The 22,417-nt window shown below is 40.9% G+C and overlaps 1 protein-coding gene across 1 annotated transcript in view; it reads left to right on the forward strand.

The window, feature by feature from the left end:
- The first annotated feature begins 7,041 nt into the window (after nucleotides 1-7,041).
- The window catches only part of TBC1D20 (TBC1 domain family member 20), a 39,884-nt gene continuing 24,508 nt past the window's right edge, over nucleotides 7,042-22,417 (forward strand). Inside the window, exons 1-2 of the mRNA XM_044664283.1 lie at nucleotides 7,042-7,231; nucleotides 19,579-19,761. Of these exons, the coding sequence (XP_044520218.1) occupies nucleotides 7,162-7,231; nucleotides 19,579-19,761 (253 nt within the window). The 5' untranslated portion in view covers nucleotides 7,042-7,161. The remainder of the gene's footprint in view (nucleotides 7,232-19,578; nucleotides 19,762-22,417) is intronic.

Consider the following 22,417-nt stretch of genomic DNA (forward strand, 5'->3'; position numbering starts at 1 on the left):
TCACTGAGAGGAATAATATGAGAAGGAAACTTCGGAAAAGAGTAGTATGACCTTAATGATTCAAGGTATGTTACAATGATACCCTAAATTTCTCAGATAGTGTGAGCTCTTTTAAGAGCTTACTTTATCCCTGAATGCCTTTCCAAATCTAGCATACAGGGTAAATGCCATTAACATCCCTTCTACCACTGATGGCCTATGTTACAAGAGTTGCTTCAGCTCTCCTACATAGTAAGTGCTTGTATTTCCCCAAGTAGTAGAAGCACAATACTTGAGACACATCAGCCATTTTAAGGATGTTGTAATTCAACAACAGAAGCACTTCCTAAGTACAGAGTACTATAGTAGGTGCTGGGGATACAAAAGCACAAATGATCCCTGCTATCAAGATTACCTAGGGAAACAACATGTACTTAAAAATAGTTAACTGGAAAACTGAGGAGCTTGTACTAACCACTCAAGGGAATCTGGGAAGATCTCATGGAGAGATCCTTCTAGGAATACAAGGATCCTGAGAAAGGGAGATGAGCCACTCAATGCATTAGCAGCATGAGGGAGACTGGAGGGATGAAGTAACATGTTTAAGAAGGTCTAGTTATACAGTTTGTAACACAATTTTTGAGGGGGAGACAGGTTAAGGAACTCAAATTACAGGTTAAGTCATTTGTATTGTGTCTTGTCAAGAAGCCATCAACTAAAAACAGGAACATGGTATAATAAGAACTGTACTTTGAAGGGGACAACTGGGTGACTCACTGGATTGAGAGCCAGGCCTAAATACGGGAGGTCTTGGGTTCAAATCTTAACTCAGACACTTCCTAGTTGTGTGACCCTGGGCAAGTCACTTGACCCCCATTGCCTAGCCCTGACCACTCTTCTGCCTTAGAACTAATACACAGTAGTGATTCTAGGATGGAAGGCAAGGGATTTAAAAAAAAAAAACTGCTTTGAACATTATTTTGGCAGCTGTATAGAGGATGGATGGTAGAGGATGTTCTAGGTCTGACTTTGGGGCAAGTCCCTTACCGTTTTTGAGCCTGTTCCCTAACTGATGAAATCCTTAACAGGGTTATTAATACCCAGAGTTAGGACAGGTAACAGTTGTCATCCACAACATCTATTGAAACCAACAACCTCCCCACCCCTTCCCCAGCACCTCCCGAAACCATAGGACAGAAAGCCATAGCAATACCTGTTCCACACAACAGCACACCAAGACTATTCTTCAGCCTGTCAACCTGGACAAATGTATATCCTGACCACATACACTCCTGAGAACCACTTGCCCCCCAGAAACAGCCAATGAAATTGATCCAAGTTGCCTTGTCCTACCCTCTCTTCCTTCCCCAAACCTATAAGACTCTATATCTCCCCCACTCAGACAGGACTGCCTCGCAACACTTGCAAAATTTAGAGTTAAGGGGCAGCTAGCTGGCTCAGTGGATAGAGACCTGGAGAGGCCTAGAGGCCAGAGATCCTGGGTTCAAATCTAGTATCACATACTTCCTAGTTGTGTGACCCTGAGCAAGTCACTTAATCCCAATTACCTAGTCTCTTACCTATTTCTGCCTTGAAACCAATATCTAGTGTTGATTCTAAGACAGAAAATAAGGGTTTAAAAAGAAAAAGAAAAGTTTAGAGTTACAGTAACAAGTAACCTGTGGTACAAAGAGCCCTGGACTCAGGGGTGCTTGGAGACCTGGGTCATTTTAGTCCTAGCTCAGCTATCAACTTTCTGTAAATGTTACCCTCTCTGATCTTGTTTTTTCCATGAGGGTTTGTCAGATCAGTTGTTTCCTAAGGTCCCTCCCGAGTTGAAATTTCTATGTTATACATAGAAAGTCCCTTCTAGCTCTGTTTTATATTCTCTAAACTCAGTTTTGATCATTCTAAAGTCCGAGTCTCACCCTATCTTCTCCACCTTACACTTGTACAACTACTGCCTTTTGTTCAGTGATTCTAATAGGTTGCCTTTAAAAGCAGAGTCTAATCAGGAATCCCTCTAGCAATCATTTTGCCCACACTCCTTGTAAATCCCAGTTAGGCTGTTTTATTCCAACTTGAAATAATTCCCAAAAATTGTTTACCGTGATTCTAGAAACTGAGGCTATTTCTCAAGATGAACAAGTTTTGTGAGTGTTGCAAGACAGTCTGGGATTCTAGATCCAGCCCTACAAAACTCAATGTATCCTCACTTACTAGTTTTTATGATTAAGTGTCCCATTGTTCCAGGGCTAAACTCGATGCTTCCTGCCTATCAAACTTGCTCCCTTTTAATTTTTCTTTCTTTCTTTTTTTTTTTTTTTAAACCCTTACCTTCCATCTTGGAATCAATACTGTGTATTGGTTCCAAGGCAGAAGAGCAGTAAGGGCTAGGCAATGGAGGTTAAGAGACTTGTCCAGGGTCACATAGCTAGAAAATGTCTGAGACCAGATTTGAACCCAGGACCTCTGGTCTCTGGGCCTGGCTCTCAATCCACTGAGCCACCCAGCTGTCCCCTAATTTCTTTCTTTAAAAACAAAAACACCTTTACTTTCTATCTTAGTAACAATTCTAAGACAGAATGACAAGAACGAGGCAAATAGGCTTAAATGACTTGCCTATGGTCACACAGCTAGGAAATATCTGAGGCCAGATTTGAACCCAGGTCCTCCTGATTCCAGGCCTGGCTCTGTCTACTGGGCCACCTAGCTGCTCCTTCCTTTTAATTTCAATTCAGTTATTTAAAACACTTACCTAAATATGTTCAGTTTCTTCTAGATTTCTCTGATCACTTTTGGGTCAACCATTTGGGAGTTGCTTCCTATTAACAGGAGAAAACACTACTGATAATAACTAGTGTTGCTGTGTTTTAATGTTTACAGGACTCTTGCATCATAATAATATTCAAATTTTGGTAGTGATTTTAGGATTGCAAAAAAGTTCTTTCCCCACAACAACCCTATGAATTAGTAGTACAAGTATTATCATTCCCCATTTTACAGAGGAAGAAATCAAGGCTGAGATTAAAGTGATTTGCCCAGGATTACCCAACTTGTAAGTCTCAGGGCCAGATTTCAAACCTAGGTCTCCACTAGTTCCAGGTCTTACAACTATACCATGTGTCTCTCCAGTGTAAACAAAAAATAAATATATCTTACATTTGTATAGGGCTTTACTGTTTATGAATCATCTCACAAATGCTAATTTGATGTTCTCAGAAATCCTGAGAAGTCAGACAGGAGCACAAGTGTTGTTATGCTTATTTTCCAGATGAGATGAGGCCCAGAGAATGAAAGGATTCCAGTGACTAGTGAACAGCTGAGCTGGAACTAGAATGTCCTAAAAGAAACCTTAAAGATGATCTCATTGTAAGAGATTGCATATGTGGAAAGACACAGACAGACAGAAATCTGTATGGGAATCCTGAGATTTTAGAGCTGGAAGGGACTTTGGAAGTCACCCAGATTTGTTGGTCCTCTTTTTTACTGAAGAGAACATTGATGCTCAGAGGGATGAGGGGATTTGTCCCATGTCTCATAGCTACTCAGTGGTAGAGCTGAGTCTGGAGCTCCGATCTTGAGACTTGAAGTTCACTGCCCTTTTCATTACACCACACAGGACATCTTCCCCAGAGAGAATTAGTAGGAAAAAAAGAGGTAACTGATTTCATGGAGTTGTTTCCTGAGGGGATTGGGTATTTCTGAAATTGGTCCATTGTTGCATCACCTTCTTCTGGTGCTGTTTTTATGACTCCTCTTTAAAAGTAAAAGGCGTGGTGTGCTCTTTTCTGATCTAGTCTTGCGAATCATAATTGCATAAATATGTGGGGCTTTCATGGACAGTATGGCAAAAGGGGACCAAACTTTTGTATATTGAAACAATTCAGGGTAAAAGGTCTGATGAACAGGAAATCTAGGTTCTGTCTAGTCTCTGTTCTCCTACTTCATAGCTTTCTGGTCTTGGTATGGTAAATCCCATTCCCTCTCAGCCTCAGTTTCTCCATTTGCAAAATGGAGGTAACTTCATTTATTACATTAGAGAAGGTGTCATGAGGACCAGATTCAATAGCATAAATCAAGTTCTTTATAAACTATAACACATTAAAGGAATGAGAGTTGTCCTTTAAATCTAGCTATTTCTTTAGCACTTTCAGATTTACATTGTTAGACATCTGGAGTTGAGGGTTGAAGCTCTGGCTTTGACACTAATGGGAGACAAGTCATTTAATGACTCAGTGGCAAAACAGGGACCACAATTTGAAGTCTTCTATTTCCTAATCCAAGGCTCTTTCCATAGTATTTCATAATCTCCCTCCTCTGAATATACTACAAAAGGCCACTGGTGTTCATTAACTCCAGGGTTTTCTTAGAAATATTGGTTTGACTCAGTTTGGACTATTTAGCCTTTTTTACTGAGATCTTTCTATCTTTTCATACAGCACCCCCAGCTGGCAGATTTCCAGCACTTGAGATTCTACTGCAGCTTCAAAGGAAGGCCCAGAAGGTCCAAAGGAAAATTACAATTCACAAGGATAGAAGAAATTATTTTATTTTATATTATTATTAAAAATCCTTATTTTCTGTCTTAGAATCCATACTAAGTATCAGTTCCAAAGCAGAAGAGCGATAAGGATTAGGCAAATGGGGTTAAGTGAGTTACCCAGAGTCATACAACCTAGGAAGTATGTCACACCAGATTTGAACTCAATACCTCCCATCTGAGACCTGACCCTCTATCCATTGTGCCACCTGGCTATCCCAGAAAAGTCTATTTTAAAACAATGACTTAATCTTGTTCATACTAACACACTCTACTCCAGTAATAAAGAACATAGAAATAAGATAAGCTTACCTCCAGAATATCATGTCAGAACTGGAAGAGAGACCTTAGAGAGCAGATTTGTCAGAGCTGGAACACAGAATGTTAGAACTGGCAGAGAAATCAGAACACAGAATATTACAACATAGAATCATGTATTTGGGCTCCAAGTTTAGTATTCTTTTCACTGGATTATGTTATCTTCCCTCAAGAGAGGGTTGGTATTATTTCTCAATTCTTTTCAGAAATTGACTTTTGTTATAGTATATCATTGCTGTTTTCTCTCTTGTTCAAAACTAATTTGATGTCCAAAATGTTCAGTTCTGGGAGTCACATTTTATGATGTATATTGATTTCCCTGAGGTATGTCCAGAAGATAGTAGTCAGCATGGGGAAAGGACAATGCCATATATAGATAAATTGGCAGAAATGGAAATATTTAACCAAAAATTACTTAGGGAAAAACCAAGGACTGTCATTTGGAAGGGAGATTAGATTTTTTTGGTTTGCTCCTCAAGACAAAATTAGAAGCAATGGGGATGGGGATTGTTCAGTTGTGTCTGATCCTTTGTGACCCCATGGACCATGGCTATCCGTGAGGTTTCCTTAGCAAGGATATTGGAATGGTTTGTCATTTCTTTCTCCAATAGATCTTTTGTCAGGCAATCAGAGGTTAAGTGACTTGCCTAGGGTCACACAAGTGGCCTGAGGATGGATTTGAACTTGGGTCTTCGTTACTCCAGGTCTAGTGCTCTAACCACCTAGCCACAGCTGACTCCAAGAGACAAAGATGCAGAGAGAATTTCTATTTGAAACAAGAAAAAACTGCCTAACTACAATGAGAACTGTATTAAAATGGAATAGAGTGCACCAGTAAGGAATGAACTCCTCTTCCCTGAACTGTCCAAACAGAGGAAGCTAGAAGAACTTTGAGGGAGGAATAGAAGAGATTCCTGAGTTTGGTGGGAGGAAGTGTCCAGTGACCTATGAGGTTTCTTCCAGCTGTTAAGATTCTATCATACTAAGTCTGCTGTCCCCTCTCCCCCTCAGACCATGACTTCCTTCTCAGTGTCCTGGCCTAGTCATAGCTGACCTGAGTTTACCAACCACCAGTCTGCCTAGGACTCTGTTTATTTGGGGTGTTGAGGTGGAGCTGGAGAAAATCTCTAATAAATTTCTTTGGACCAAGAAAGGATTCTGTCCAGAAGAGAGCTGGAAATTCCTGAATGAAATTCTTATTGCCCCTCAGGTGGCTTATGTTCCCTGGGGTGCCTGCTTGTGCCTTGGTGTGCTCTTCTGTAAAATGAAGGGGTTGGATTAGATCACACAATCATAAAAGATTTAGACCTGGAAGTCATGTGGAGGCCCAGAGAAGGAATCCCTTTCCCAAAGTAACACAAGTCGCAAATATGGTCTCTCCCAATTCTGAGGTTCAGAAGAGGAAATCCCAAAATTCAATTCGTGTTCCAAGGCCAAAACAGTACCAGGGCCACTGTTGCCGTTTGACCCAGCTGTGATTGAGGAGACCTGGATTCTAGTCCTGACTCTGTCCAGAAAGAGTTCCTATCATTGCCTCACCTAAGTCGATGCCCCGCTCCCGATAGTGGCAAGATAGGTTAGATAAATTTAGAATTGTCTAAGTAAGAACAGATAAGGGAGGAAACTGAGGTCTAGAGAGTGTGTACAAAGCCGCACGACTATGAAACAGCATAAGCAAAACGCCTCTACTCGAAGTCTAGGGTTTTAGTACATCGGGTCACCCCCATCCTTAGAAGACTACCGGATCAAAGTGTGGCAGCCTGTGTTCCCTAAGTATGGAAATGTGGAAGAAGTTGTGGAGTAGAGGACAGGAAATAAAGGCTCTCCTAGCTGTGTCACTTATTGTCCATGCCTCTTTGCCTCTCGAAGGCTCAGCTTCCGCCTCTATAAAATGGCCTTATTTACACCCCTAGTCCAGCTTCTCCCCTTTCTGGTACCCCAGGTTGGGCTGGGTAAGTCCAAGTTTAGTCTAAAATCTAAAATCTCCGCCTCCCCGCCGCGGTGCACCCTGGGTCAGCTCTACCCCTTTCCATAGTGACCCCCAGGGGGCGTGTGTTCCCTTATTCAAAAATTTCTCCCGCCTCCTCGATTATTTATTTGTTCGGTGATTGACGCGATCACGTGGGCGGGGGCGGGACCGATCACGTGCGAGCGGCGCGCGGTCGCGGTGACGTGGAAGGGCCAGCGCTCGCCGAAGAGCGGACGGGGCCGAGGAGAGCGAGAGGCAGTATTTTCGCTGTAGCTGCCACCGCTGCTGTCGTCGCCGCCACCATTGCCGGCCCTGGCACCACGAACGCGGGGAGGAGCCGAGGCCCCGGGGCATGGCTCTCCCGAGGGCTTGGGGTGATGGGCTCTTGACCTCTTCGTCCCTCAGCGGGGACGAGAGAGCAGGTACCGGGGACCGGGGTCGGGCCTGAGGCCTGAAGGGGGCGGGACGGAAGGGGCCGGGCTGCTCAGGCGGCCACGGCCGCCGCCCGCCTGGTTCGGCTGAGGAAGGGGCTGAGAGGGAAAGAGGGCTGTGGGGAGAGGGGGTCAAGTGTGGGGGTGGGAATTGGTGCTGCTTCCGAGGGCGTCTGATAGGAGGAGGACCTAAGGGCGGGAAAGGGAATGTTAATGATGATGTAGGGGGATCCTGAGATGAGAAGGAGGATGCCACTACTGCTGGATGGGGAAGGGGAGGGAAAGGGCTGTTTCTCCGGGGAGGTGTTTGATATTAGGGGAGCCTAAGTTTGGGAAAGGCGGAGGGTACTAATAATGTTGGAGGAGGGATCCTGGGGAGAGGACAGTCATACTGTTGCTGCTGATAGATGAGGAAAGGGGAGGGAAAGTGGTGCTGCTGTTAATTTTTAGGGGCCTGGAGAGGGTCTTGGTGGTGCAGATAACTGGAATTGTGGGGTTTTTGAGGAGAAGGGTGGTGGTACTGATGTCAAGAGGGAGCAAGCAAGGAAAATGAGGATAGTGTCCATGAATGTGCAGGGGATAGGACCCCGAGAAGGCAGTGGTAGTGGTTGCAGTAACGGTAATTACAGTGATTTAGATGGACAAGGACTTAAGTGAATTGAAAAGATATTGAACCTGGGTTCAAATCTGGCCTCAAACATTTCCTAGTGTGTGACCCTGGACAAGTCACTTAATCCCATTTGCCTAACCCTTGCCCTTCTGGCTTAGAGTTGTTATTAAAACAGAAAGTGAGAGTTAGAAAAGAAAAGGTATTGAGAGAAGAAAAGGGTGGATTTGCTTTTGTGATCAATTAGGTTTTCAGTTTTATACAGTGATTTCCTCACAACAGTCCTGAAAGTATTTTTATCCTGGTTTTACAGGTGAGGAAATAGAGGCTAGATTACTTGTCCAGAGTCCTACAGTGTTGACACTAGGAATTATCTCTCTTTAAAATGTCTTATGCTCTTTTCACCATATTGCCTCGTAAGGAAAGGGGCCCGAGTACAGTGGGAAAGGAGTATTTCAGTCAGTTGGCATCAAGCATTTGTTAAGCATTTATTGTGACAGACACTGCTGAGCAATGGGGAGACAGAGAAGGATAGTCCCTATAGGCAGGAGCTCACATTCTAATGGAAGAGAGAACATGTAAACAACTATGTATACAAGATAATATAAAGGGTAAATAAATAGGAGGTGCCTCATAGCAGGGCAAACATTAGCATTAAGGGGAACCTGAAAATATTTCTTGCAGAAGAGGTGGAAGTTTAAGCTGAGACTTCAGGGAAGCCAAGAAATGGAGATGAAGAGGGAGAACATCCCAGGCATGGGGTATGGAAAGAAAAAAATTCATGTAGTCAGAAGATACAGGAATTGGCAACTGATTGGACTTGAAGGTGAGAGAGAGTGAGGGTTGAGCATGACACCCAGGTTTCAAGTCTGGGTGATAGAAGGATGATGGTGCCCTCAACTATAATAGGAAAGTTTGATGGAAAGTAATCTCTGAGAGGAAAATGCTGGCATTTGGGAAGACCTGGGAAAGGCCTCCTGCAGAAAGTGGGATTTGAGCAGAATACTGAAGAAAGCCAGAAAAACTAAGATATGAGGAGAAAGAGAAAGCATTCCAGGTATAGGAAATAGTCAATGTAGTTTCTGAGATGGGAGGTGTTATGTAGTGTCTGAATAATAGCAAGTAGGCCAGTATAGCTGTGAGAGTATTGCTAGGGTAATAAAGACGCTGGAGAATGAGGAGTCTGAAATTACAACAGTTATTCAAAAGGGCAGCTAAACTCTGCACACCATTAAGTTGACAATGGTAATATGAAGGAGAGTAGAATTAGTTCTTAAACTTTCTAGAAATTGGTCCATCATCTAAAACCAACATCCTCTTCCTTTTTTCAGGCCAGACTACCAGGCTTATCCACAAATTCCCATTTAGTTTATTTTAACCACTGTATAATTCCATGAAGAATTAATAAGTATAGAAATATATAGACATTTAGTTTATCTTCTTTCACAGCACCTTGAGACACATTCTTCTTGGGTCTCCAATAATGATGGTCTTTGGCCAGGATGGACATAACTAACTTGCCCACATGTATTGCTATGCTCTCTTCATAACAACTGTACTTAACTGTACTGGAGTCGTTTTCTGTTCTTCTTTCCTTCTTTTTGACCATATGGTAATTTAGAAGTGATTCTTAAAATGTAAACTGACTTCCTAGGCCTTTTAACATCATAACCTTTTGCTTTGTCTTATGACTACCAGTCTTGTGGTACAATTGGCTCTTTCTCAAATTGTGTCATGCCTTGTGCTTTTTTAATGCAATCTTGGTCTCGGGATGCCAGATGTGTGCCATATGTGCATGATATAGTACTCCACCCTGCTTCCTTTTATGATGCTAATTTAAATAAATGAGTATTTAGGGATAAAAGGTTTGGATTTTAAAAAATATATTTGTCAAGGGTAGCTTACTTATGAGGATTAATGGCAGTGCTGTATAGAGGATGAATTCTATCAGTGAATATTTCATAAGCATAGGGGAAATAAAAAATTTTAGATAAGACATAGTGCCTGCCTTCATGGAGCTAACTATCCAAAAGGGAGATAAGCCTCAAACACAGGTAACTAATACATGGTATTGTATACAAACATTAGAAAAATGCAGAACACAATGCCTTTATTATATCCAGGTGAGCAGAAAGTATTAGGTCAAGTCAAGCCAATAAGCATTAAGCATGTACTTTATTTATTTATTTATTTATTTATTTAATTTTAAACCCTTAACTTCTGTGTATTGACTTATAGGTGGAAGATTGGTAAGGGTAGGCAATGGGGGTCAAGTGACTTGCCCAGGGTCACAAAGCTGGGAAGTGTCTGAGGCCTACTTTATTTTTTTTATTTCACATGTGTAAAATGACTTTATTTGTATAAGTGAACTTTTAGATCTTTTATTCACCAAGTTTTAAAAATTATAATATCTATATGTCTATTAATCCTGAACCATAACAAAACTAAGTTATTTTACAGGATGTACTCTAATGCTATGATAATATTCACCTACCACAGAGCACCTCAAATAAAGTATCATGTCTAGTTCAGTGACCTCAGTAAATGCAGAGCATGTACTTTAAATATGTCAATATTTGAGGGGCAGCTGGGTGGCTCAGTGGATTGAGAGCCAGGCCTAGAGAAGGGAGGTCCTAGGTTCAAATCTAGTCTCAGGTACTTCCCAGCTGTGTGACCCTGGGCAAGTCACCTGACCTCCATTGCCTAGCAGCCTAGCCCTTACCACTCTTCTGCCTTGGAACCAATACATAGCATTGATTCCAAAACGGAAGATAAGGGTTTAAAAAAAAAAATGTCTATCTTTGTACTAAGCAGTGGGGTAAAAGCAAAAGGCAGCCCCTCCTTTCAGGAAGTTCACTATCTAATGAGGGAGACGATATGAAAACAATTGTGTGCAAACAAGGTATATCTAAGGAAAATTGGAGATTATCAACATAGCACAGAAACTAACATCAAGGGTTATTAGGAAAGGTTTCCAGTAGAAGTTGGAATTTTAGCTTGGTCTTGAGGGAAGCTGGGAGGCAGAGATGAAGGAGAGAATTCCAAGCATGGAGAAAATTCTCAGAATCAGGAGGTAGAATTTCTTGTTCTGGGATAATAAGGAGGCAGTGTCACTGGATCAGAGAGTAGTTGGGGAGGAAGGCGGGGGTGGGGGTGGGGGGGTGGTGGGGGTGGGGGGGTGGTGGAGGGGGTTGGGGGGGTTGGAAAGTAAGGTGTAAGGAAACTGGAAAGATTATAAAGGACTTTGAATGCCACACAAAGGATTTTATAGTTAATCCTGGAAGTGATAGGGTTCCCCTGGAATTTATTGGGGGTGACAGTCAGACATGCCCTTTAAGAATTTAGGAAGAGGGGGCAGCTGGGTAGCTCAGTGGATTGAGAGCCAGGCCTAGAGACAGGAGGACCTAGGTTCAAATCTGACCTCAGACACTTCCCAGCTGTGTGACCCCCATTGCCTACCCTTACCACTCTTCTGCCTTAGAGCCAATACACAGTATTGACTCTAAGAGGTAAGGTAAGGGTTTAAAAAAAAATTTAGGAAGATCAATTTAGGGAGAGAATCTTGAGTTGGAGAGACCAACCAGAAGGCTTTTGCAATAGTCCAGTCATAAATTGATAGCCTATACAAAAGTGGTAGCAGTGTCAGAGGAGCGAAGGGGAAGTATTCAAGAAATGTTAAATAAGTAAAATTAACAGGATTTGTCAACCGATTAGATATGGGTGAGATGTAGTGGTGAGAGAGTGAGGAGTTCAGGATGATACCTAGTTTGTGGATCTTGGTGGCTGGGAAGATGATGGTGACCTCAACATTAATAGGGAAATTAGGAAGAAAAGAGAGTTGGGAGGAAAAGATGATGAACTAAGTTTTAGACCTGTTAAATTGAAGATGCCTTCAGGACATCCAGTTTGAGATGTCTAGTAGGCAGTTAGAGCTGGTAGTCTGGGGATTAGGAGAGAGATTGTGGCTGGACAGAGGGAAAAGAGAAGAGAGAATAGGATAGAACTGAAAGGGACACCTTCATTTAGCAGGTATGATTTGAATGAAAAACCAGCAAAGGAGACTGTGGGAGAGAAGTCAGACAAGTAGGAGGAAAACCAGAGTATTGTCACAGAAACCTAGAGAGGAGTAAATATGAAAAAGAGGGTGATTGACTGTGGCAAAGGTGGTCAAGAAGGTGGAGGCCATTAGAAAAAAACATTTAATTTGGCAATTTAGAAATTAATTGGTAACTTTGGGTTTGTTTGTTTGTTAAACCTTACTTTCCATCTTAGAATAAATACTATGTATTGGTTCCAAGGCAGAAAAGTGGTAAGGGCTAGGCAGTAGGGGTTAAGTGACTTGCCCAGGGTCACACAGCTAGGAAGTGTCTGAGGCCAGATTTGAACCTAGGACCTCCCATCTCTAGGCCTGGCTCTCAAGCCACTGAGCTACCCAGCTAATTGGTAACTTTGAAAAGAGCAGTTTCAACTGAATAATTAGGTCAGAAGCCAGATTGTAGAGTTAAGAAAAGAGTGAAAGGGAAAGAAGTGGAGGTTTCAATGACAGATTGCCTTCTCAAGTAGTTTAGCCACAAAGGGGAAGAAAGTTATGGTATAATAACTAAAAGGGGGATGAATGGATCAAATGAGAGTTTTCTGAGGATGGGCAAAAGAGGAACATATTTAAAAACTTTAGGAAAGCAGCTGATGGAGAAAGAAGTGAAAGAGTGAGGATGGTAGAAGAGACGATCTTTTGAAACATCAGGATGGAATGGCACATAGAGGGGTTAGCTTTGGCAAAGAAGGGTTGCTCTTCATGTGAGACAAGGGTAAAGGAGATAGTGATAGAAGAGAGCCAGACTGTGAGATGGGGAAGAAGGAAGAGCTCTTGGCAGTAGGCTTAGCTTTTTCAGTGAAATATGGAGCAAGTTCTCATCCGAGAGGGGAAAGAGAATCGAGGAAGTTTGAGGAAAGATGAAAAAGTTTAAGAGCTGCTGTGGTGAGTGGGAAAATGAGTGAATTAGGGAGAACTAATTTGCTACCGTGAGAGCTCAGTTGAGATTGCTTAACATATTTGCAGTGAACCAATTCAGTCTGCATGATTTTGTCATTTTCTCCTGCATCCTTTAGGGGCAAGACTCGAGTGAAGGTCAGGTGTTCTAATATAAGATTGAGGCTTTTGCAGGACAAGATGAGTGATAGAATAATGGGGCAAGGGACCCTGAAGAAGAAGAGAGTATAGAGTTGAACTGGTTCAACTCAGAGGATCAAGATAGGGAAGGGGGGGGGGGGAGAATGTAACCACTGCAGGGATGATGGCCTAGGAAGGAATTGGAAAAGGTGGAAAGATGGGAGGTCTTGATGACCAGGGCATAGGGAATGTCAGTTCAGGAAAATGGTAAGGGAGGATTCATGGTAGATGTCGTATTTGAGTTTGTCTTTTCAAAAGTGTGTAGAGATTCATTAAGCATGAAAGAGGAGAGAGGCCCGTACCAGGCGGCGTAAGTAAATGCTGGCATAAACAAAGACGAGGAAGTAAGGCAGAGTAGGGCGAACAGAATATCTTTTGGGATTAGGAAAAGACCAATTGGACTGGTGTGTGGAGTATATGTGAAATAAAGGGAAGGCTGGTATCATATTGTGAAAGGCTTTTGAATGTTGAACTTTTCTTAATGGGCGGTGGAGAAGTACTTTGAACAGAGAGTGACATGACTAGATCTGTGCATAAGGCAGATATTCCAGCAACCAAATGAAAAAAATTCCTGTTAAAGCAAGCATTGGAAACAGTGTACTTTATTGATGAGAAAAGTTTCAAGAGATTTGTTCCTATTTTTTCCCCCTCAGTTAACTTTAATGAGGGCCTATTAATTTAGGTTTGAGTTTATGGGAAATGATTTATTCAAAAAAGGACTACATTATTTTTTTTCAGGGGTTGGGGTGGAGATGGTGTTGTTAAACACAATTAAATTAAATTAAATTAGAGCTCAACTAAAAATATCTAAAAATCCTGTTTTCCTCTCCTGTTTTATAGAGAAATGAGTTCCTATCATAAACCTGATACCAGTTATTCTCTGAAACTTGTTTATATTATGAATAGCAGGATCTACTTTGAAGAGGAAGGTTTTTTCCTGGCTCTTTCACATTTCATTACTTTGATTTGGAACATAGTGTATACTTTCTTGAATTTGATTTCTGACTTAAGAATGTCTGACTTTTGATAACTTAGAATGTAGGCATAATCCCAAAAATCACAATGGAATTTTGTGCTATTATATAAAGGCTCATCTTTTGGTAATCTTGGGACATAAAGTGTCTAGAAACAAACTTTAAGGGCAAAAACACCCACCGATAATTTTAGGTTAACTGATAATTTTGTGTCTCAGAGAAACTTCTTGACCTCTGCCAGAGGGAAAGGTGACTGAGTGAACATTGTTAGTCATTTTCTTTCCCAATATATTATGCAGCCTTGACCAGGTGGTTCTAGAAACACCTGTTTTGTTTTGTGGAGGTAGAACTCTACATTGTTTTTATATCCAAAGTTGGGAGTGCCTCAGTGTAGTAACTGAAAAACAACTGCCCTCTTCTGAGGAATATTAAGAATCACTGCTATGTTGGCCTAATATGAATAAACATTTTAATAGACAGTGGGCAAGCATGGTACACATAGAATATTCTGCTTTCTGGGAATAACCAAGAGATTTGTTCATAACCAGAGGAAGCTTTGCATTTTGCTGTGTTATCTTTTGCTAAGTCAATCATCCTACTAATCCATTATTTTTTTAAGTTAATGACCATCACCATAAGTGGATTGTAGTAGCTTGTAGCTTATGTTTGCACACTGTGCTAATCATTGAGACCAAAAAACGAAACAAAAAAAAACAGCCAAAGAGCCTGAAATTACATGTTTACATCTCTAGGTGAATTGTAGGCTTTTGTCATAAACCCAATTCTGAGGTTCAAAATTGTATGTTACAAGTCTATTTGCAGAACTTATTTTAATATTAAAGTGTGGGAAGCCAATGAATTTTATTTTCTCCTGCATACTTGAAAAATAATCATCTTCTCATTTCCATTTTGAATGAATAATTTTAACGTGATTATCTGTACCTGCTATAATTAAAACCCATTTTTTCTAATTGTATATAGTCATTTGCCATTTTTATATTTTCTCAAAAGTATGTATGCTTTTGGGTATCTCTATGTTTCTCAAAGCATGTTGTTTTTCTTCTCTTTTTTTAAGGAAAGATCATAGTATGTGTATTATGAGCAATAAGATATTTGCAAGGGAAGAGAAGAGTGGTCACACAAAGTGAGGCCTTCCCCATCCACTTTGTAACGTATACTCTCCTGGCACAGTGGACTGACTCTTTGCCAAACATTAAAACATAAGCTGTTTAACTCCAATCTGGAGAGTATCTATTAATTTGAAATTTGTAAGGTAGAAGATGCTAAAACATTGATTTTAGGTTCGGATTTGCATATTGCCAGCAGTGAGGAATAGAAGAAGATCCCATCATTTATCATTTGTACTTCTCTGGTAGATCCAAGTTTCTTCCCAGGAAGGGAAAAAATCCATCTAAATTAAGATAATTCCATTTTAATTGAATGAGAAACTAGCAATATAATCATCTCATTCTCCTACTTAACCTTCTGTGGCTCCCTATTACCTACAGGAAAAAATAGTCTGGCATTTGAGGCCCTGACAGCCTGGTTTCAATTTTCTTTTCCTATCTCATTTCACAACATTGACTTCATTCATCCCCTTCCCATTAAGCTCTACTACCCATTGTTTTCTTAGGAAGCTCAGTAGATAGAATGCTAAGCTTGGCATCAGGAAGACCAGAATTTGAATTCTGCCTCAGACATTTACTATCTGTGTGAGCCTGAACAAGTAACTTTGGTTTCCTTCTCTGTAAAATAAAGATAATAATAGTGCCTTATCTTATAGGGTTGTTGGAAGTATCAAACAAGATAACATGTAAAACATGTTGCAAACCTTAAGGTATTGTATACTTACTAGCTATTATTGCCTGATCTCATTCTGCCCTTTCCTACCTCCATGCCTTTGTGTTTTGTCCCTCCCCCCATCCCTTAAGTGCAAATCTGTTCATATTACTTCCCTATTTAGCAAACTTTAGTGGCACTATTTTTTCTAGGATAGAATAGAAACTCCTTATTAGTATGTTGTTGGTTTTTTGACTCTTAATTTTCTGTCTTAAAATCAGTCCAAGTTTCAGTTCAAAGGCAGAAGGGTTAAAAATGTCTGAGGTCAAATTTGAACCCAAGACCTTCCCTCTCTAGACTTGGCTCTCAATCCATTAAGCCAACTTATTGCCTTCCTCATTAGCTTTTTTTTGTTTGTTTGTTTTGTTTGTTTTTTTTAACCCTTGTACTTCGGTGTATTGTCTCATAGGTGGAAGAGTGGTAAGGGTGGGCAATGGGGGTCAAGTGACTTGCCCAGGGTCACACAGCTGGGAAGTGGCTGAGGCTGGGTTTGAACCTAGGACCTCCTGTCTCTAGGCCTGACTCTCACTCCACTGAGCTACCCAGCTGCCCCCTCATTAGCTTTTTTTTTTTTTTTTTTTTTTAATTTTTTAAACCCTTAACTTCTGTGTATTGACTTATAGGTGGAAGAGTGGTAAGGGTAGGCAATGGGGGTCAAGTGACTTGCCCAGGGTCACACAGCTGGGAAGTGTCTGAGGCCGGATTTGAACCTAGGACCTTTCATCTCTAGGCTTGGCTCTCAATCCACTGAGCTACCCAGCTGCCCCTCATTAGCTTTTAAAGTCCTCCACAACCTGGCCTCAGGCTACCTTCCTGACCTCATTGTACATCATTCCCTTTCAGCACTTGAAGATCCAGTCCAACCTGCTTTCACTCTGAACTCCTGCATATATGATTGCATCTCTCATCTCTGGGCCTGTGCCCTGGTCCTCACCCATGCCTAGGCATACTTCTTCCTTCTCCCTTTAGCCTTAGACATTGCCTTCAACAAGAAGCTTTTTTCCAATCTCCACACACCCTCATCTGCCTGAGAATGTGAAGTTCTTGAATGTAGGGATAAATTTTATTCTTTGTATTTTTATCCCCAGAGCCCTAGCACAGGACCTGGTACATAGTATCTTCTTAATAAATGCTTGTTGAGTGATTGATTGAGCCCTTCCAAGCCTAGCTAGTTTAGTCTTTAGAGGATAAACTGTCAGTGCCGAAGTCCACATTGGAAGCTTTTTTCAGCCTGGTAAAAACTTTCCAGGACTTGGGCTCTACTGTTTTGGCCTTTGAAAACCCAGTATCATCTCCATGACATGATGGGGCATGTTGTTGGTCCTTAATAAATGTTGAACTGAATAGCAGCATTTTTGGAACATAATCTGGAAAGAAACTAGTTGGGAGCTATTTTTCTTAGAGGCATAGTGTGGTTCAAAATGGTTGTTATTGTGGCAGAAGAGTTACCCAAAATTGTGAAAATTCACATCATTAACAGGCAGTATTCTTTTCCTCTTGATATGTAGCAACAGCTCTTTCCACCCACCCTCCATCCACAATATAATCCAGTCCTGCTGTGTCACACTAATAAGGTGGAAGGAAATGTTAGAACTAGTTCAGGGCAGACTTCCTTTCCTGCCTTTAGAAAAAAGCGACACAAAAGATTTCCAAATATTGCTCATGTTTCTCTCTAGTGTTCAATATGACCAGTTAGAAACTGTTGTTACAGTCAGTGTTGGTACCTTTCTCTGATGTGTGGACAATGGAGAACATTCCTTTTGAATAAACAGAATATGTCATAGATTGTGGTAGTGAAGTTATTTTCCTCCTTATTATATCATATCAGATAAGATATTGTGTGGAAAGTGACCACTTATGGTCAGTCATTATTCCAAGGCTTTGTTAATATGTAGAACTTACTTTTTGTATGACTTGGGCCTCTTTGGTATAGGCCCTCCCTGATGGAAGCACTTAATTTGCTGCTCCTTTCCCCCTCTTCCCAGTGCCTGATGACATTTTTTGTATGCCCCACACCTCTGTCCAGTGGCCCAAAGCAAGCACTTTCTCCCTCAACTCTCTCTGGTAATCTGGGGACTCACAGACAGCTTGAATTTGCCCTCTGCGCACTTGAACTGGGAAAAGATTCACCAACCCTGATATAGGTTCTATAAGCAAACCAGCCCAGGAAAAACCTAATAGTCATCTAAACTAGGAATTTGAATCACTTCTTAATCAGACATCTAGTCAAGTGATGGGCTGACAGAAGGAAGTAGGGCAATGCTTTCAAGGCTGTTGGGTTATCATGAAAAGTAGGACAGGATGAAGAAGGAAGTCTTCTGTGTCTAGGTCATCTTTTTGCCTCTACTTTTGACATCATGACCTAAAACCAAACCAGTTTGTGCCTTTGTTCATCATCTGGCAGAACCTTGGCACATGGTAAGTAGGTAGCCCTTGTGCTTTAGCAGCTTCATTACATGAACACTTAACTATTGGGTCATCAGTTCAGAGTGGAAGTTCCATAGAATAGAAACATTCTCTGGCTACAAATTCAAGGCATTTTTCTCCTATATGTTGATCTTAACATCACACAGTGAAACCAAACTGCTCACTTGTTTTGCTGATGAATAGGATCATAGAGCTAGAGCTCTATAAGGAGCCTTAGCAGCTATCTCCTCTAACACTCCTTATTTTACACATGAGGAAATAGAGGCCCAGGGAGACAGTCACATGGATATAATTTAAACGCATGTCCTCTGACTTTGTCAGCATTCTTCCACTGTGCCATACTACTTCTATTCATGTCCTTCCCCCATCAAACATAGCCTCCATTCTTCCTGTCTACCTCCTTTTTCCTCAGATTCCACATCTAGGGAGCCTTCCCAGAGCAATCTAGTCTAGAGTAGTACTCTTTCTCCCCTTTAAACATATAGCACTTATGGTGTCTACACCTGACATCAATTCATTCCTCTTAAACTAGAAGAAATCCCTTATCAGGGCTAGATATAAATGCAAATAGAAAATGAAGACATTGTGCTGGATGACCTGAACTCTCTTCTAGATTAATTGACTCATTGTGCTGTTTTGAGCCATCTCTTGTTTTGTAGCTTTGCATTGTTTAATGTTTATGTCCTATCTGACAGGTTCTGGCTTTGCAATCATGAGCAAATCACCTAATTTCTCAGTGCCCAAGTCTCTAAAATTTTAAGTTAAAGGGGACTTAGTTGCCACTTTGGTGGATCAGTAGAAGGAGTTTCCACACTGGGAATCCCACACCATTGTAAATTTCAAACTAAACAACATTGCTAACCAGATACCTTCAGATACTATAACCTAGGTCAGGTTTTGGCATAACTTTTATATACCTTGGTAAAGTAACCTTTCTGAAAATGTCGCCTCCTTGTACAGGTTGTCTAAAAGCGTCTGCTTTGAGGCCTTAACATAACACAGTCATTATCAGCAAAAATGTATATATGTATATATGCATGCATATATATTGTACAGATCTATCTATATATGTATATTTTAGATATAAATACATACATGCACTTACCATGGAGAATAACATTTTCTTACCTTAAAAATATGCACATTTATGAGAAATCTCTCTCTCTTGCTCATGCTCTCTCTCTCGCTCTCTCTCCCTCTCCCTCTCCCTCTCTCACCTTTCCTCCATGCTATACTTTTAGATGGCTACATATTTTTACTACTCCTGTACCAGCTTTGCCCGGACTCAATTCAGCAATACTTCTTTCTTTTCTTTCTGTAGGCTATGCCAAGAAGAAAAGGAAAGCTGCAGAGATTCACCAAGCCCTGAGCAGTGATCCTACTGATGTAGCTGCGCTTCGACGCATGGCAATTAGTGAAGGTGGGCTCCTGACAGATGATATCCGACGAGAAGTGTGGCCAAAACTTCTCAATGTCAACATACATGACCTCCCTCCTCCACCAGGTAGAGGAAAAGTAGATGTATTGTGGGAAATAATAGCCAAGAAATAGGGGAAAAGGAGGATAGTCTCAGGGGTTTTATCTCTTGCTGACATTTAGAAGTAAATTTTAATATTTGAAGATGAACTTGTGTTGGTGTGTCTGTGGAAAAAAGAGCTGTTGTATGTACAATTGGTATCAGAATACTTCACAGATGTTTTTATTTATCTTCATTGAATCTCATCATTAAGGGTCCTTAGAAGGCATCCAATCCAACCCTCCCAATAGTCATTCTTTCTGTAACATCCTGGACACATGGTCATTCAGCCTGTGAACACTATCAGTGATTGGGAGTTCAGTGTTGTCATGAGGATGATGATGATGGTTATCATTACCTCCTGAACTATCCACTCTATTTTTGGACAGATTTAATTTTTAGGAAGATTCTCTTTATATTTTGCAAAAGTCTACTTCCTGATAACTTCAACCCTAGTGCTTATATTTTTCTCTTTTATGGGAAATATCTTTATTTTTAAAATTTAATTAATTTAGAATATTTTTCCATGGTTACATGATTCATATTCTTTCCCTCCCCCTCCTGTAGCCAACAAGCATTTCAACTGGGTTTTACATGTGTCATTGATCAAGACCTATTTCCATATTATTAATATTTGCAGTAGAGTGATCATTTAGAGCAGGGGTCGGCAACCTTTTTGGCCATGAGAGCCATAAATGCCACATTTTTAAAAATGTTTTATGAGAGCCGTACAGTGTGCTCACAGTGCATGCTCCTGTAACAGTGTGCGCTTCTGTAACAGTGCCTGAAAAAAAATTGACTTTATGGCTCCTGCAGAAAGAGCCATATCTGAAAAAACTGGAAAATGAGGGTATGCCCTTCAATTGGGGAATGGCTAAACAAATTGTGGTATATGCTGGTGATGGAATACTATTGTGCTCAAAGGAATAATAAACTGGAGGAATTCCATGTGAACTGGAAAGACCTCCAGGAATTGATGTAGAGCGAAAGGAGCAGAGCCAAAAGAACATTGTACACAGAGATGGATACACTGTGGTAAAATAGAATGTAATGGACTTCTGTACTAGCAGCAATGCAATGACCCAGGACAATTCTGAGGGATTTATGGAAAAGAACGCTACCCACATTCAAAGGAAGAACTACAGGAGTGGAAACAGAAGAAAAACAACTGCTTGAACACATGGGTTGAGGTGGACATGATTGGGGATGTAGACTCGAAACTAGGACACCAATGGAACTATCGACAATTTGGAAATAGGTCTTGATCAATGACACATGTTAAAACCAGTGGAAATACACATCAGCCATGGGAGGGGGGAGTTGGGGAGGGGGTGAAGGGGAAAGTAAGAGCATAAATTATGTAACCATGTTAACTTTTCTAAAAAATAAATATTAATAAAAGTTTAAAAAAAAAAGAGCCATACACTGCCGACCCGATTTAGAGTCTATATCCCCAATCATATCCCCATAGAACCATGTGATCAAGGAAATATTTTTTCTTCTGTGTTTCTCCTCCCACAGTTTTTCCTCTGAATGTGGCTAGTTTTCTTTCTCATAAGTCCCTCAGCCTTGCTCTGGATCCTTGCATTGCTGCTAGTAGAGAAGTCTGTTATGTTTGATTGTACCACAATCAGTCTCTGTGTACAATGTTCTCCTGGTTCTGCTCCTTTTGCTTTGCATCAATTCCTGGAGGTCGTTTCACCTAGTGCTTATATTTAAGTCCAAGCAGAATCATTCTACTCCCTTTCCAAAATGACAGCCCTTCAGATATTTGAAGAAAGCATCACAGTGCCCTCTTCCCTTTTCCAAAAATTTTCTAGGATAAAATTTGGTTTTCTTACTGGCTTATCAATAACATTCTTAAATATTTAAGTCCTAGAACTGAACACTGAGCTTCAAAAGTGGTTTCATAAAAGACAGTGAGACTCTTACCTTATTTTGAACATTGCTTTTTTTGAATATAGCCTAATTTTATAGTGTCCTTTTTCTTTTTTTTTTTTTAAACCCATACCTTCTGTCTTAGAATCAATACTTAATATTGGTTCTAAGGGAGAGGAGCAGTAAAGTCTAGGCGATGGGGGTTAAGTGACTTGCCCAGGATCACACACCTAGGAAGTGTCTGAGACCAGATTTGAACCCAGGCCCTCCCATCTGCAGGCCTGGCTTTCAATCCACTGAGCCACTTAGCTGCCCCTTATCTTTCTTAAATAATCATAGCTAACACATATATAGCACTTTTTAGTTTTCAAAGCACTTTACAAATAGTATCTCATTTTGTCCTCATAACAGCCCTGGGAGGTAGGTGCTATCAAATGAGATACTATTTGTAAAGTACTTAGGCTATTACCTGGCACATAGTAGGCACTATATAAGCGCTTAATCCTTTCTTCCTTTTATAGTTGAGGCAACTGAAGTAGAAGTAAAGCAGCTTGCCCTAAAAAGCCTACTTAAGCAACTTCCATCCTCTCTATCATCCTATGTCTCTTCTGCTGTTTGGAGCTAAACTCCTCAAAAAGACTCTCTACAATGGTTTTGTTGTCAACTTTTTCTCCTCTCACTCTTCCAACTCTTTAAAATCCAGCTTCCAACCTTATCATTCCACCAAAACTGCTCTCTCCAAAGTTACTGGTGATCTCTTCATTGT

Source organism: Gracilinanus agilis, chromosome 2, assembly GCF_016433145.1.
Source record: "Gracilinanus agilis isolate LMUSP501 chromosome 2, AgileGrace, whole genome shotgun sequence".
In the NCBI taxonomy this organism is placed as follows: domain Eukaryota; kingdom Metazoa; phylum Chordata; class Mammalia; order Didelphimorphia; family Didelphidae; genus Gracilinanus; species Gracilinanus agilis.